General features: G+C 48.0%; 1 protein-coding gene across 1 annotated transcript in view; it reads left to right on the forward strand.

The window, feature by feature from the left end:
• The window catches only part of PRPF39 (pre-mRNA processing factor 39), a 169,675-nt gene that overhangs the window by 107,545 nt on the left and 46,991 nt on the right, over nucleotides 1-15,139 (forward strand). Inside the window, exon 12 of the mRNA XM_075331092.1 lies at nucleotides 14,932-15,006. Within this exon, the coding sequence (XP_075187207.1) occupies nucleotides 14,932-15,006 (75 nt within the window). The remainder of the gene's footprint in view (nucleotides 1-14,931; nucleotides 15,007-15,139) is intronic.

Raw genomic sequence — 15,139 nt, forward strand, 5'->3', positions numbered from 1 at the left:
CAAGCGTTTCTCCAAACGTCTTAAGGATACACGTTATCCCTTTCCCCCTGACGTGGTCAAACGCTGGACCCAGTGTCCAAAGGTGGATCCCCCAATCTCCAGGCTTGCGGCTAGATCCATAGTTGCAGTGGAGGATGGGGCTTCACTTAAAGATGCCAATGACAGACAGATGGACCTTTGGTTGAAATCTGTCTATGAAGCTATCGGCGCGTCATTTGCTCCAGCATTCGCAGCCGTGTGGGCACTCCAAGCTATTTCAGCTGGTCTGGCACAGGTGGACTCTATCATACGTCCAGCAGTGCCGCAAGTGAAGTCCTTAACTTCGCAAATGTCTGCGTTTGCGACCTATGCTATCAACGCTGTCCTGGACTCTACGAGCCGTACCTCAATGGCGTCTGCCAACTCGGTGGTTTTGCGCAGAGCCTTGTGGTTAAAAGAATGGAAAGCGGATTCTGCTTCCAAAAAATGTTTAACCAGCTTGCCACTATCTGTAGACAGACTGTTTGGTGAGCAATTGGCTTAAATCATTAAACAGTCCAAGGGTAAAGACTCCTCCTTACCCCAGCCCAGATCAAGCAAACCTCAACAAAGGAGGTGGCAGTCGAGGTTTCGGTCCTTTCGAGGCTCCGGCAAGGCCCAATTCTCCTCGTCCAAAGGGACTCAGAAAGAGCAAAAGGGCTCAGATTCCTGGCGGGCTCACTCACGCCCCAAGAAAGCAACCGGAGGAACCGCTTCCAAGGCGGCTGCCTCATGACTTTCGGCCTCCTCCCTCCGCATCCTCGGTCGGTGGCAGGCTCTCCCGCTTTTGCGACATTTGGCTGCCACAGGTCAAGGACCGGTGGGTAACAGACATTTTGTCTCACGGGTACAGGATAGAGTTCAGTTCTCGTCCTCCGCCTCGGTTCTTCAGAACTTCCCCACATCCCGACCGAGCAGAGGCTCTTCTGCAGGCGGTGGGCTCACTAAGAGCAGAAGGAGTGGTGATCCCTGTTCCTCTTCAGGAACAAGGGCAAGGTTTTTACTCCAATCTCTTCGTGGTTCCAAAAAAGGACGGCTCGTTCCGTCCTGTTCTGGACCTAAAGCTGCTCAACAAGCATGTGAACGCCAGGCGGTTCCGGATGGAATCCCTCCGCTCCGTCATTGCCTCAATGTCTCAAGGAGATTTCCTTGCATCAATAGACATCAAAGATGCTTATCTCCACGTGCCGATTGCTACAGAGCACCAACGTTTTCTACGTTTCGTGATAGGTCACGAACATCTCCAGTTCGTAGCTCTGCCATTTGGTCTGGCGACAGCCCCACGGGTTTTCACCAAGGTCATGGCGGCAGTGGTAGCAGTCTTGCACTCCCAGGGACACTCGGTGATCCCTTACTTGGACGATCTACTTGTCAAAGCACCCTCTCAAGAGGCATGCCAACACAGCCTGAATGTTGCGCTGGAGACTCTCCAGACTTTCGGCTGGATCATCAACTTTTCAAAGTCAAATCTGTCACCGACTCAATCACTAACGTATCTTGGCATGGAGTTTCATACTCTGCCAGCGATGGTGAAGCTTCCGCTGGACAAGCAGCGGTCACTACAGACAGGGGTACAGTCTCTCCTTCACGGTCAGTCGCACTCCTTAAGGCGCCTCATGCACTTCCTAGGGAAGATGGTGGCAGCAATGGAGGCAGTCCCGTTTGCACAGTTTCATCTGCGCCCACTTCAATGGGACATTCTCCGCCAATGGGACGGGAAGTCAACTTCCCTGGACAGGAAAGTCTCCCTTTCCCAGACGGCCAAGGACTCTCTGCAATGGTGGCTTCTTCCCACCTCATTATCACAGGGAAGATCATTCCTGCCCCCATCCTGGGCAGTGGTCACGACAGACGCCAGTCTGTCAGGGTGGGGAGCAGTTTTTCTCCACCACAGGGCTCAAGGGACGTGGACTCAGCAGGAGTCCACCCTTCAGATCAATGTTCTGGAAATCAGGGCAGTGTTTCTAGCTCTACTAGCTTTCCAGCAGTGGCTGAAAGGAAAGCAGATCCGAATTCAGTCGGACAACTCCACAGCGGTGGCATACATCAACCACCAGGGAGGGACACGCAGTCGGCAAGCCTTCCAGGAAGTCCGGCGGATTCTGCTGTGGGTGGAGGACAGAGCATCCACCATATCAGCGGTTCACATCCCGGGCGTAGAAAACTGGGAAGCAGACTTCCTCAGTCGCCAGGGTATGGACGCAGGGGAATGGTCCCTTCACCCGGACGTGTTTCAGGAAATATGTCGCCGCTGGGGGGTGCCGGACGTCGACCTAATGGCGTCGCGGCACAACAACAAGGTCCCGACGTTCATGGCGCGGTCTCGCGATCAAAGAGCTCTGGCGGCAGACGCCTTAGTGCAAGATTGGTCGCAGTTCCGGCTCCCTTATGTGTTCCCACCTCTGGCACTCTTGCCCAGAGTGCTACGCAAGATCAGATCCGATTGCAGCCGCGTCATACTCGTCGCCCCAGACTGGCCGAGGAGGTCGTGGTACCCGGATCTGTGGCATCTCGCGGTCGGCCAACCGTGGGCACTACCAGATCGACCAGACTTACTGTCCCAAGGGCCGTTTTTCCATCGGAATTCTGCGGCCCTGAACCTGACTGTGTGGCCATTGAGTCCTGGATCCTAGCGTCTTCAGGATTATACCAAGGAGTCGTTGCCACCATGAGACAGGCTAGGAAGTCCACTTCTGCTAAGATCTACCACAGAACGTGGAGGATTTTCTTATCCTGGTGCTCTGCACAAGGAGTATCCCCCTGGCCATTTGCGTTACCTACTTTTCTTTCCTTTCTGCAATCTGGGTTGGAAAAGGGCTTGTCGCTCGGCTCCCTTAAAGGGCAAGTCTCGGCACTATCCGTGTTTTTTCAGAAGCGTCTAGCACGACTTTCTCAGGTGCGCACGTTCCTGCAGGGGGTTTGTCATATAGTCCCTCCGTACAAGCGGCCGTTAGATCCATGGGATCTAAACAGGGTACTAGTTGCTCTCCAGAAGCCGCCCTTCGAGCCTCTGAGGGATGTTTCACTTTCTCGTCTCTCTCAGAAAGTGGTTTTTCTAGTGGCGGTCACGTCTCTTCGGAGAGTGTCTGAGCTAGCAGCGCTGTCATCCAAGGCTCCCTTCCTGGTGTTCCACCAGGACAAGGTAGTGCTGCGCCCCATTCAGGAGTTTCTCCCTAAGGTGGTATCCTCTTTTCATCTTAATCAGGATATCTCCTTGCCTTCCTTTTGTCCTCATCCAGTTCTTCGGTATGAAAAGGATTTACATTTGTTAGATCTGGTGAGAGCACTCAGAATCTACATTTCCCGCACGGCGCCCCTGCGCCGCTCGGATGCACTCTTTGTCCTTGTCGCTGGTAAGCGCAAAGGGTCGCAGGCTTCAAAAGCCACCCTGGCTCGATGGATCAAAGAACCAATTCTTGAAGCCTACCGTTCTGCTGGGCTTCCGGTTCCATCAGGGCTGAAGGCCCACTCTACCAGAGCCGTGGGTGCGTCCTGGGCATTACGACACCAGGCTACGGCTCAACAGGTGTGCCAGGCAGCTACCTGGTCGAGTCTGCACACTTTCACCAAACATTATCAGGTGCATACCTATGCTTCGGCGGACGCCAGCCTAGGTAGAAGAGTCCTGCAGGCGGCAGTTACCTCCCCGTAGGGGAAGGCTGTCTTCGCAGCTCTAACATGAGGTATTTCTTTACCCACCCAGGGACTGCTTTTGGACGTCCCAATCGTCTGGGTCTCCCAATGGAGCGCCGAAGAAGAAGGGAATTTTGTTACTTACCGTAAATTCCTTTTCTTCTAGCTCCTATTGGGAGACCCAGCACCCGCCCTGTTGTCCTTCGGGATTGTTGGTTTTTTTCGGGTACACATGTTGTTCATGTTGAACGGTTTTCAGTTCTCCGATGTTACTTCGGAGTGAATTTGTTTAAACCAGTTATTGGCTTTCCTCCTTCTTGCTTTAGCACTAAAACTGAGCAGCCCGTGATCCCACGGGGGGTGTATAGCCAGAAGGGGAGGGGCCTTACACTTTTTAGTGTAATGCTTTGTGTGGCCTCCGGAGGCAGTGCTATACACCCAATCGTCTGGGTCTCCCAATAGGAGCTAGAAGAAAAGGAATTTACGGTAAGTAACAAAATTCCCTTCTTTTCGCCGCATCCGGTGCATAGTATTTTGAGCCAGATTGTGCCTGATGCAAAAAAAAACCCCTGATGTGTGAAAGCAGCCTAAATGAAACCATAAGTTTTACCATATAGTGTACTGGAAAACAGCCAAAAAATGCTAAGTGTGGAAAAACTGCAAAAAATGTGTGATCGCACAATAGTTTTTGGGATATTTTTTTCAGTGTTCACTATATGGTAAAACTGATGAGTTGCTGTGATTCCTCAGATCGGTGCGAGTTTGTAGAAACCAAACATGTGTAGGTTTACTTGTTTCTAAGGGGTAAAAAAAAATTCACAAGCTTGTTTAGTAAGTGTCGCACGTTTTGTGCCATTTTCTGAAACACGTAGCGTTCTCACTTTTCGGGATCTATGGCTTAGTGATGGCTTATTTTTTTTCGTCTCGAGCTGATGTTTCTAACGGTACCATTTTTGGCAGATGCTACGTTTTGATCGCCTGTTATTGCATTTTGTGCAAAACTTGCGGTGACCAAAAAATGAAATTTTGGCGTTTGGATTTTTTTTAGTCGCTACGTCATTTACTGATCAGATTAATTGATTTTACAGTTTGATAGATCGGGCGTTTCTGAAGGCGGCGATACTAAATATGTGTATTTTTTTTAATCTTTTTTAACCCTTTAATTTTCAATGGTGCGAAAGGGGGGTGATTTGAACTTTTAGGGTTTTTTTGTTTTTTTAATTTTTAAACTTTTTTTTTTTTACTTAATTTTACTAGTCCCCCTAGGGGGCTATAGCGATCAGCAGTCCGATCGCTCTGCCATATCTGTATATCTCAGCTACAGAGCCGAGATCTGCAGATATGCTGCTTTACTCTCCGTGCTGGCACTATGCCGGCATTGAGAGGAAGTTACTCATGTTAGCTACAGGCGTCATCGTATATGACCCTGTGCTACCATGGCAACCACTGAGAGTCACGTGATCACGCACGTGACTTTTGGTGGGGGCGGCGGTAAGTGAAAGTAATGGCCGCGCACATATACATCTCGCTGCCAGACTTTGGCAGCGAGTTGTAAGGGGTTAAATGTTGCGGGTGGAAGCGATTCCACTCGTAATATGCAGGCACACATGTCAGCTTTTGAAAAAAAGTGATTTGTGCGCGGATCGCCGCATCCTGCCTACGGCAGGGGGCGGGGATTAACTTCACACGATCCATGACTGATATATGTCATTGGTCGTGAAGGGGTTAAAGATTCCGAAGTCCATTTTGTAAGCAAAGGGCATATTTAAAACCTAAATGTGGCAGGGCATTGCTTGCGCGCGGTGGCAGGGCATTAAATTGGTCAGCCATTGTTTACTTTAACCCATCACTAATTTATTGTTCTTGTAGTCAGGACAAGACTTTTTTGTTTTATACTTCGGTAAATCACAAATAAATGGGTATCACATCCTCCTTACTCATTGCTATTGGGTGAAAAACGCTGAATTGACTTGTTGCAGTTCTCAAAAATGCTGCATTTTTCCAATTAAGGCTATGTGCACACTGGAAAAGTGATTTTTCTCAAGAAAATTTCTTGAGAAACTTCTGGGAGTTGAAGATTACCGCACCTGCGGTAAAGAACCGCACCAAAACCGCGGGAAAATGCATGCGTTTTTGCCGCGGTTTTTCCGCAGGTTGGTCCCTGTGTTTTTTTTTTTTTTATGCTGAACTGCAATAAATAATATAGATAATAGATATATAATCGATAGACAGATAATGGATAGAGGGAAAGATTTATAGATGAATAGATAGATGAGAAAGACCTATATAATGTTCCACCCCCCTGCATTTTCTAAGCTGGCACCCTTTAGTGACTTTCATGTGGCACTAAAGGGTGCCTAGCCTTGTATTTAGCCATAAAATAAATAAATAATTAATTAAAAAAAGACGTGAGGTCCCCCCCATCTTTTGTAGCTAGCTAGGGTAAAGCAGACGGCTGCAGCCTGCAGATCACAGCTGGCAGCTTCACCTTGGCTGGTAATCCAAAACAGAGGGCACCCCACTCTGTTATTTTACATTTAAATAAATCATTTAAAACAAAAACGTGGGGTCCCCCCCATATTGGGTCACCAGCCAAGGTAAAGCGGACAGCTGGGGTCTGATATTCTCAGACTAGGGAGGTCCACTGTTATTGGACACTCCCCCGCCTAAAAATAAAAGGCTGCAGCCGCCCCAGAAGTGGCGCATCCATTAGACGTGCCAATCCTGGCGCTTCTCCCCAACTCATCCCGTTGCCCTGGTGCGGTGGCAAACGGGGTAATATATGGGGTTGATGTCAGATGTGTAATGTCACATGGCATCAAGCCCTGGGGTTAGTGATGTCACGCGTCTATCAGATACCCGACATCACCAACCCAGTCAGTAAGAAATAAAAAATAGACAACAAAAAAAGTTTTATTTGAAAAAACACTCCCCACATTCCCTCTTTCACCAATTTATTGACAAGAACAATCAAATCCGGGTCCGGCGTAATCCAATAAGGGGAAGGGGGGTCCCACGACTATCCATACCATAGTCACTGTCCCAGTAAGTGAAGAACAGAAGATTCTCCATTGGCTGGGAGAGTAATGCAGTGACCTGAGCTAACATCAATAGGTCAGCCCAGGTCACTGCAGGGGATGACGAGCGCTGCCATCAGGAGGTTAGATGAGATCATTTCCTGCCGTGATGATCTCCTGCAGTCCTGCCATCAGCGCTGTCACTGACTTCTATGCCCGCCGCGTTCTCAGCTGTATCGCGAGAGCCCGTGACGTCACCGCTAGTGACAGTCTCGGGCCGCTCGCGAGATGGGCATAGACAGCAGTGACGTCAGGAGGCAGGAGATCGTCACAGCAGGTAATGATCTCATCTCACCTCCTGACAGCAGCGCCCGTCATCCCCACGGCTGCACGCACTGATGAGTGTCAGTGTCTGCCTGCGCTGCAGCGTGACAAGCTGCTGATACTGCGGGCAGACACTGACACACTGCAGGGCAGGCAGCGGCGGGGCTACAGCGGGACACAGACTGCACGGGCACCTGGAGGTCACACGGAAGTGCTTCTGTGCGGCGTCCAGGGAGTGTGACGTCTGTGTTTACTCTACTCTGCTTCCTTTTCTGTCATAATGACATCACTCCCTGCAAAACCGCAGGCAGCGATGAACATTACCGCAGGTAAATCGCGGCTATACCGGGGGGTATACCGCACATCATTTGCTACCTGCGGTATACCCCCGGTATTTCGCGATTACAGTGAATGGAGTGAAATTCCGGGGGTATACCGCAGGTACCTACGGAAAAGAAGTGACATGCACATTTTCTCAAGAAATTGTCTCAAGAAAATCTTCACAAAGAAATTTTCTTGAGGAAAAAAACAGTGTGCGCACAGCTTTTTTTTTTCCTATAGGTTTTGCTGGGAAATGTCTGCAGAAAGATTTCAAACATTTCTCAAGAAATTTCCGCAGCAAAACCGCGGGTAAATCCGCGGGTAAAAACGGCCTAGTGCGCACATAGCCTAAGTCAGGAAAAAAAAGCTGCGTGCAGAATTCTGAGATCTCATGGCTTTTGCTGGTACTGTAAAAATAGAAATTATTACCTACCGGTGATGTTTCCAGGAGCCCATCATGACAGCACCACAGGAGTTGCTTCCTCCGACCTCTACAGGGAGAGGAACACAAGTGGTTAAAAGCCCCTCCTCTCCTCACCTCTCCAGTGGCTTTTCCAAGTACCACACCAGGGTGAGTATAACGCAATTTTATTTGCTCATGATTGTTACATATAATGTTAATGCACACCAAGCAGGAGAACGTCAGGGAGAGAAATAAAGGTGCTGTCATGATGGGTTCCTGGAAACCTCATTACTGGTAGGTAGTAATTTCTATTTTCCAGGACACCACATGACAGCACCACAGGAGAATACCAAATTAATCTACCCTTATGGGGGGACCACAGCCTAAAGAACTTTTCTACCAAAAGAGATTTGATGGGAAGTATGTCCAATTTGTAGTGTTTTGAAAAAGTGTTTGGGCCTGACCACGTAGCTGTTCTGCAAATCTGGTCTAGAGAGGCCCCGGCCTTTCTGCCCATGTGGTAGATAGCGATCTAGTTGCGTGGGCACTTAAACGTTCTGGCGGGGCCTTCCTCGCCGTCTGATAGGTAGAGGTTATGGCTGCCCTAACCCACCAAGAAAGGGTCGTCTTTGCTACTGTATTACTCCGTTTTTTTTTTTTTGTTTTTTTATCCTTTTTAATTTCCCCTGAACTGATTGAACAAGGTAGTCTATTCTCCAGTTCCTGGTAGCCTCCAAGCACTGCCCGTCTCACATCTAAGAAATGCATACGCTGTTCATTCTGGTTCCTGTAGTCGTGACAAAATGTTGGTAAGGCAACTTCTTGTTCAAGATTAGCAGAAGACACCACCTTGGGTCGAAATGTTGTATCCATTTTCAGAATTATCCTTTCATCCAATATCTGTAGATATGTCTCTGATGGGCAACACCTGGACTTTTCCAATTCTCTTAGCCGTTGTTGCCGCCACCAAAAATAGTTTTGAAGGATAATTTTTCCATTGATATTTCGGCCAAGTGTTCAAATGGATGGTCACAAGGCCATTGAGCACCAATGTCAGATCCCAAGGAGGCACTGTAGATCTGCCTGTAGGTCTCAGCCGCTGAATGCCTTTTACAAATCATGCGACCCACGGATTGGAGGCCAATGATGTGTCAAAGAAAACACTCAGTGCCGAGATTTGGACTATCAAAGTACTAGGTTTCAGTCCCCTGCGGAATTCCATTTGAAGAAAATCCAAGATTTTAGGAATGTTTGGATGAGCCCTGTCCTTGGGTTCTTCTCCTAAAAACGAGCAGAATTTTTTCAGATCTTCCTATAGATTGTTCTCGTCACAGGTTTCCTATTCGCCTGGAGAGTGGAAATGACCTCGTCTGACAGGCACTTCCTCTTCAGATATCTCCCTTCAGGATCCAGGCTGATAGCTGTAGGTGAGCCAGATTTTCGGGAAGAACTGGTCCCTGTCTGAGGAGATTTCCTGTCAATGGAAGAAGGACCTGGTCCGCAATCGCCAGGTTTTTTAGTAAAGAGAACCAGCTCCTCTTGGGCCAATAAGGAGCTATAAGGATCCCTTGGCTCCCTCTTGTATCTTCCTGAGCACCCTGGGGATTAACGACAGGGGTGTTAAGGTGTATAGTAGCCCCATATTCCAGTTATAGGCCATGGCGTCCACTGCAGCTGGATTGTCCTGCTGATTCAGGGAGAAGAATACCTTCAGCCTTGTGTTCCCTCTGGAGGCGAACAAGTCCACTTTGGGTCTGCCCCATCTTTCGATCAGATCCTGAAATACGCTTTCCTTTACTTCACATTCCGAGGGGTCGACCCTGCGCCTGCTGAGGAAGTCTGCTAGTTTATTTTCTGAGCCTGTTAGATGAATCGGCGAAATGGAGAGGACCGATGTTGCGAGACTTTTTGATGTCGAAGGAAGGACACTATCGTGACATTGTCTGAGTACCCGAATATGCTGGTTCAGGAATAGATAACGACCTTTCTTCAGAGCCTGCCACACCGCATTAAATTCCCTGAAATTTGATGACTGGAACGACACTTGTGGTGGCCACTTCCCCTGGAAGTATAGAGAGTTCACATGGGCGCCCCAGCCCATCTGACTTGTGTCGGTGGTGAGCGTGACACACGGAGAGAGGCGTCCCACAGAACACCGATCTGAAGATTGCTCCTGTTTATCCACCATTGCAGATCCTGTAGGATGTGAGGTGTGAAGGAAATTTTGGTATGGAGGGACCAACAGAACCCCACCGTGGAAGTTAGAACCAGTTTCTGGAGAACCTGGGAATGAAATTGACTCCCTCAAACAGATGGGGTGCATGAAGTAATCATGCCCAGAACGCGCATTACCTCCCTGATGGAACATTGTTTCTTCCATCTGAAGGCTTGGATCTTGTTCCTGATCCCTTCTACCTATTGAGACTGTAAGAAGGACATTCGCGCATCAGAGTCCAGTAGGATGCCCAGAAATATCTTCCTTGTTTCCGCACGGAGATTGGATTTTTTCTCGTTTATTATCCAGCTGAGAGATTTGTAGTAAGCTTAATGTGATGGAAACCTTCCGCGAGAGCTCCCCTGGTGAATCCGCCATCAGAAGCAGGTCGTCTAAGTAAGGAACAATGGAGATGTTGGATCTTGAGATGTGCCACTACTTCCGTCATCACCGTGAACACTCTGGGTGCAGATGAGAGGCTTAATGGCATTGGCTTGCACCGAAACTGGAAATGATATATCGTCCCTTCTTTCTCTATTGTGATTCTCAGGTATTTCTGATACTGCGAGTGAATGGCTATGTGGTAGTACGCGTTCTTTAGGTCTACCGTGTGTGTGTGTGTGTGTGTGTGTGTGTGTGTGTGTGTGTGTTGAGTGGGATGGTAGATTTTGATTCCATCCCAAATCGCTTGTAGCGGACCCATTGATTGAGGGACTTTAAATTCACAATCGTCCGAAAATCGCAGCTGGGTTTCGTGACAGAGAACAGGGATGAATAGTGGCCCTGGAATTGTTCTGATACTAGAACCGGGCAAATTGCTTTCGCGTGCAGTAAGGTATGTATATCGGGCCAAAGGCGAGTGGAAAGGGACCTGGACTGGGGTTTTGTTAATAGGAACCTGTCGTAAGGTATCCTGGACAAGTCTATTTGGAGACCGTTCCCTACTACCTTTAGGACCCACGATTGGCGGTTATGTCCCGTCCCCCCCCCCCCCCTCCCAAGGAAGTAGCTGAACCTCCCCCCTATGGTCATGGTGTCAGGATCTATCCGGTCATTTTTATCAGAAGCCTTTTCTAGGTATTTTATCTAGAACTGGCCAAAAAACCAGGACACCTGAGAAGGGGATGGAGCAAAGCTTATTTTTAGAGGCTCCGTTGCCTGACAAAGTTTTTAGCCACATTGCCCTGCGGGCCGAATTTAGTTAGGTTTTCTGCCAGGAATGAGGCCCTAACAGACTCCGCTGAGGCATCCGCCATGAATCCTGTTGCTATTTTTAACATAGGAATGGAGTCTAAAATGGTTTCTTTAGGGGCCTTATCTCTAATCTGAGACTCTAGGACATTTAACCGGCGAGACATTGATCTGGCTACTGATGTAACGGCTATGTTGGTCTTAATGATGACTGCTGAAACCTCCCAAGCTTTTTTGAGGAGGCCATCTGCCTTCCTGTCCATGGGATCCCTAAGACCCCAGGAGTGCTCGAATGGGATAGATGTCTTACTCGCGACTTTTGCCACCGGGACGTCAATCTTGGGAACGTCATCCCTCTCCTTTAATGTTCTCGGGTTCGAACGGAAGATGTGCTCTGAAGTCTCGTGGTATAACAAGTTTCTTTTCGGCTTCTTCCCATTCCTCCAGTATCATCGCCCGCACATGCTGGTTGACTGGACAGACCTTGTGCCGCTGAGATCTGAGACCCCCACACACATTTCGTCTTGTATGGATCTCGGTTTCTCCGTGTCCTCTACCATCATGGTTTTCCGGACTGCTCTGAGACGTTCGTTCGTGTCACCTGCTGAGAATAGGTAACCCTTCCCTTCCACAGGTAGAGACCCTGGGATCTCGTCCTCCATCTGGGAGTCAGTCAACGGAATCCTGCGCAGAGGAATCCTCCAAGGTATAACGCTGTCGCTTCTTAGGGGCTGCCAAGGGTTCTGGCTGAGGAGCCTTGCTAGGCATTGCTGCCTGCACCTCTTCCCGTGTCATGGGCCTCATGTCAGACAGGAGGGTTATCTGCTCTTCTGAGACTAGTTTTGCTATACAGGCCTCCTAGAGCTTTTTAACATAGGCATCAGGTAATTTTGAATTGCAGATTGCGCAGTGGTTGGACTTTTTCAGGTTTTTATTACTTGATTGAAGGTGCCTCCAGGCCGTTGTCCCACCTTCCAAATTCCGTTTTTCCAAATTCGCGCCATCCTCTGGGAGTCGCACTTACCCGCAAACTGGAAGTGCGACGTCTGTGCATGCGCCGTAATGCGCTCCAGGCTGGAAAGCATACCGCGCCTCCCGGAAGTGTCTCGTGGTATTATTATTATTATTTATTATTATAGCGCCATTTATTCCATGGCGCTTTACAAGTGAAAGGGTATACGTACAACAATCATTAACAGTACATAACAGACTGGTACAGGAGGAGAGAGGACCCTGCCCGCGAGGGCTCACAATCTAATATGCAGTATTCCTTCGGTGGAAGGAAGCTGCTAGCATCGGGAGCTTCAGCTCTACCGGCGTGGCTGAGGGACCTCTCTTACAGAGAGGTGTCGGCCTGGGGCGTCTTGACCGGCTGGAAGGAGAGAGCGAGGCCCCTCGATCCACCTAGACTCCTTACATCCCATGTAAAGTTCTTGCCTCCGTCCTGTACAAGGACAGGAAAAACACTGGAAAGGTGATTAGGGGCTTTTAACCTCTTGCTTCCTCTGACCTCTACAGGGACAGGAACACAACTCCTGTGGTGCTGTCATGTGGCATCCTGGAAAAGCAGCTTTTAGTTTACATAAAACACAGCAAAAATGCAACATGTTGCATTTTTGCTGTGTTTTTCACCTCCCCCTTGTGTTCTAATTCCTATGGCAGGGGTCTCAAACTCAGCTGGGTGCATGGGCCGCATATAGAAAAAAAAAAATTGAGGGGCTGCATTTTTTGCTGGACAAAGTGAACATTTTTAATGAATCCATGTTTGTTTTTTGTTTTGTTTTTTTTCTATACATCTTTGGATTACTTTTTTAAACCTTTTTTTGCTTGTATATTATAACAAGCGTGCACTTTTTACATATTTTACATATATATATATATATATATATATATATATATATATATATATATATATATATATATAAGTTTACAATATATATATATATATATATATATATATATATAATCTTTAATGCCAAAAAAATGTTCATGATTAGGATTTTTTTTTTTTTATTTTCATTTCATTACCTTCTTGTAATATTGTTTTACAATTGGCAGCATCATATAGTAATCTTAGCCAACATCTTGTAATAATGTGCCCATGCTGCAGTAATGTCCCCATCCGTGTGCCCTGTAGTAAAGTGCTCATCCTTGTAGTATGTGCCCATCATTGTGCCTTGTAGTATTGTGGCCATCCCTATAGTATTGTGGCCATCCTTTAGTAATACGCAAAAAAAAATAATAGTAATTCTCCTCACCTTTCCTCCATTCCCTGTGTGCCTACGATCAGTGTTTGCAGAGTTTTGGATGCAGCTTGCTTCAGCTGCGTTCAAACCCCTGCTATGTACAGTACAAGCAGAGTGGATGGAATTTCTAAAAACCCCATGCCCACTGTGCGTGTACTGCCTGCAGTGAAAACGGACCTGCGGTGCGGCTTGCACAGGCCGCAGGATGTAAATTTATGCTGAGAAGTCGAAAGCGTCCTCCATAGGCAGAACACATCAAGGAGACCGCAGCGGCCTGAACCCTGATCGCGGGCACGGGCAGCTGCGGTCTCCTAAGGAGGAGACTTGCAGCCCCGCCGATCAGGACCTGCTGTGTCCAGGACGCAGCGGGTCCTGATCTTGAGCACGTACCTTACCTTTTTATTGCAGCCCGTGACGATCGCGGCTCTATGCTGAGGGTCGGCGCCGGCAGGAACTTTACTGCATTTGAATCCATTTGGAGTGCCACGCAGAGGAGCTGTCTGGTCCAATGGCTGCTGCCTGCCAATCAGATGCAAGGAAGTGACGTTGCTGTATGACATCACTTCCTTGCATCTGATTGTCAGACAGCAGCAGCAACTGGAATAAAGCGGACAGCTCCTCTGCGCGGCACCGCAAATGGATTCAAATGCAGTAAAGTCCTTCTGGCGCCGACCCTCAGCATAGAGCTGCGATCGTCACGGGTCTGCGGGCCGCAACAAGCAGCCTCAGCGGCTGCATGCGGGCCACGTGTTTGAGACCTCTGTCCTATGGTGTCGGGTTGTGACCTGTGACAGTCTTATGTCAAATTTTAGATTTTTCTGTTGCAAATTTCAGGTGACTTGAAGATACTTCACTGCTCAAGTCTTGTGCTACTTTTTTGTTTTTGCTAAATTGTTGTTCAGCAGCAAGCTGCACAAAGGTTTTTGTTACTGTGACTTGTCGGAGAATTGCTGGATTCTGACACATTGCTGGGTAGCCTAAAACTTGTTTCCCATAGTCGGGGCCTTTTGGTTCCACTTCACTTTGGCCGATCACGCTCCGTTCCAGCACTTGATATTATTGGAGGCTACTAATGTGGGCGGTCAGCAGTGCGGAAGCAATATGTATATAATGGTGGGGATAGTATGTTGGGCGGAGACTAGCAATATGTATATAATGGTGGGGATAGTATGTCGGGCGGAGACAAGTGATATAGTTTGCTACTATTTCTTTGGGTGAAGCCACTCCACCCTTACTGCACAGACAAGCAGATAAAGAGTAAGTGTGCCATATAATTTATTCTTTAATATAAAAGGCGCTATTCTATCACTGGAAGGAAACTGCATTGTTCCTTTTTATTTTCAGCGTTCTCCCCTGACAAACATGACTGCTGCAGCCAATCATCTGTTATGTTCACTATTCAGAGCGTGGAAAATGCTGTTCTGCAGCAGACAACCCCTGTATTGCTGCACTGTCTGTTACTATGGATAAGGACCCTGCAAACGTTTCCAAGAATAGCTTTAATTATTCCCAAAAATTGGTTCTGCCTGTACTGACAGGAATAAAATATCTACTTTATTTCAGGCTGCTGGCCACCTACGACGAGCACCAGAGGCTTTTGAGAGAGCAAGAAATTGTGAAAAGGAAAGCAGAGAATGGGTAAGTTATCAGCGGAATAAATGGAGGCCAGATGGGACTTTAGCCTCCCTCTGATCGGTATGTTTGTACCATAGCAAATGTAAAAAAATATTTCTTCGGCGCTCCATTGGGAGACCCAGCCGATTGGGTGTAT

Source organism: Anomaloglossus baeobatrachus, chromosome 12, assembly GCF_048569485.1.
Source record: "Anomaloglossus baeobatrachus isolate aAnoBae1 chromosome 12, aAnoBae1.hap1, whole genome shotgun sequence".
Lineage (NCBI taxonomy): Eukaryota > Metazoa > Chordata > Amphibia > Anura > Aromobatidae > Anomaloglossus > Anomaloglossus baeobatrachus.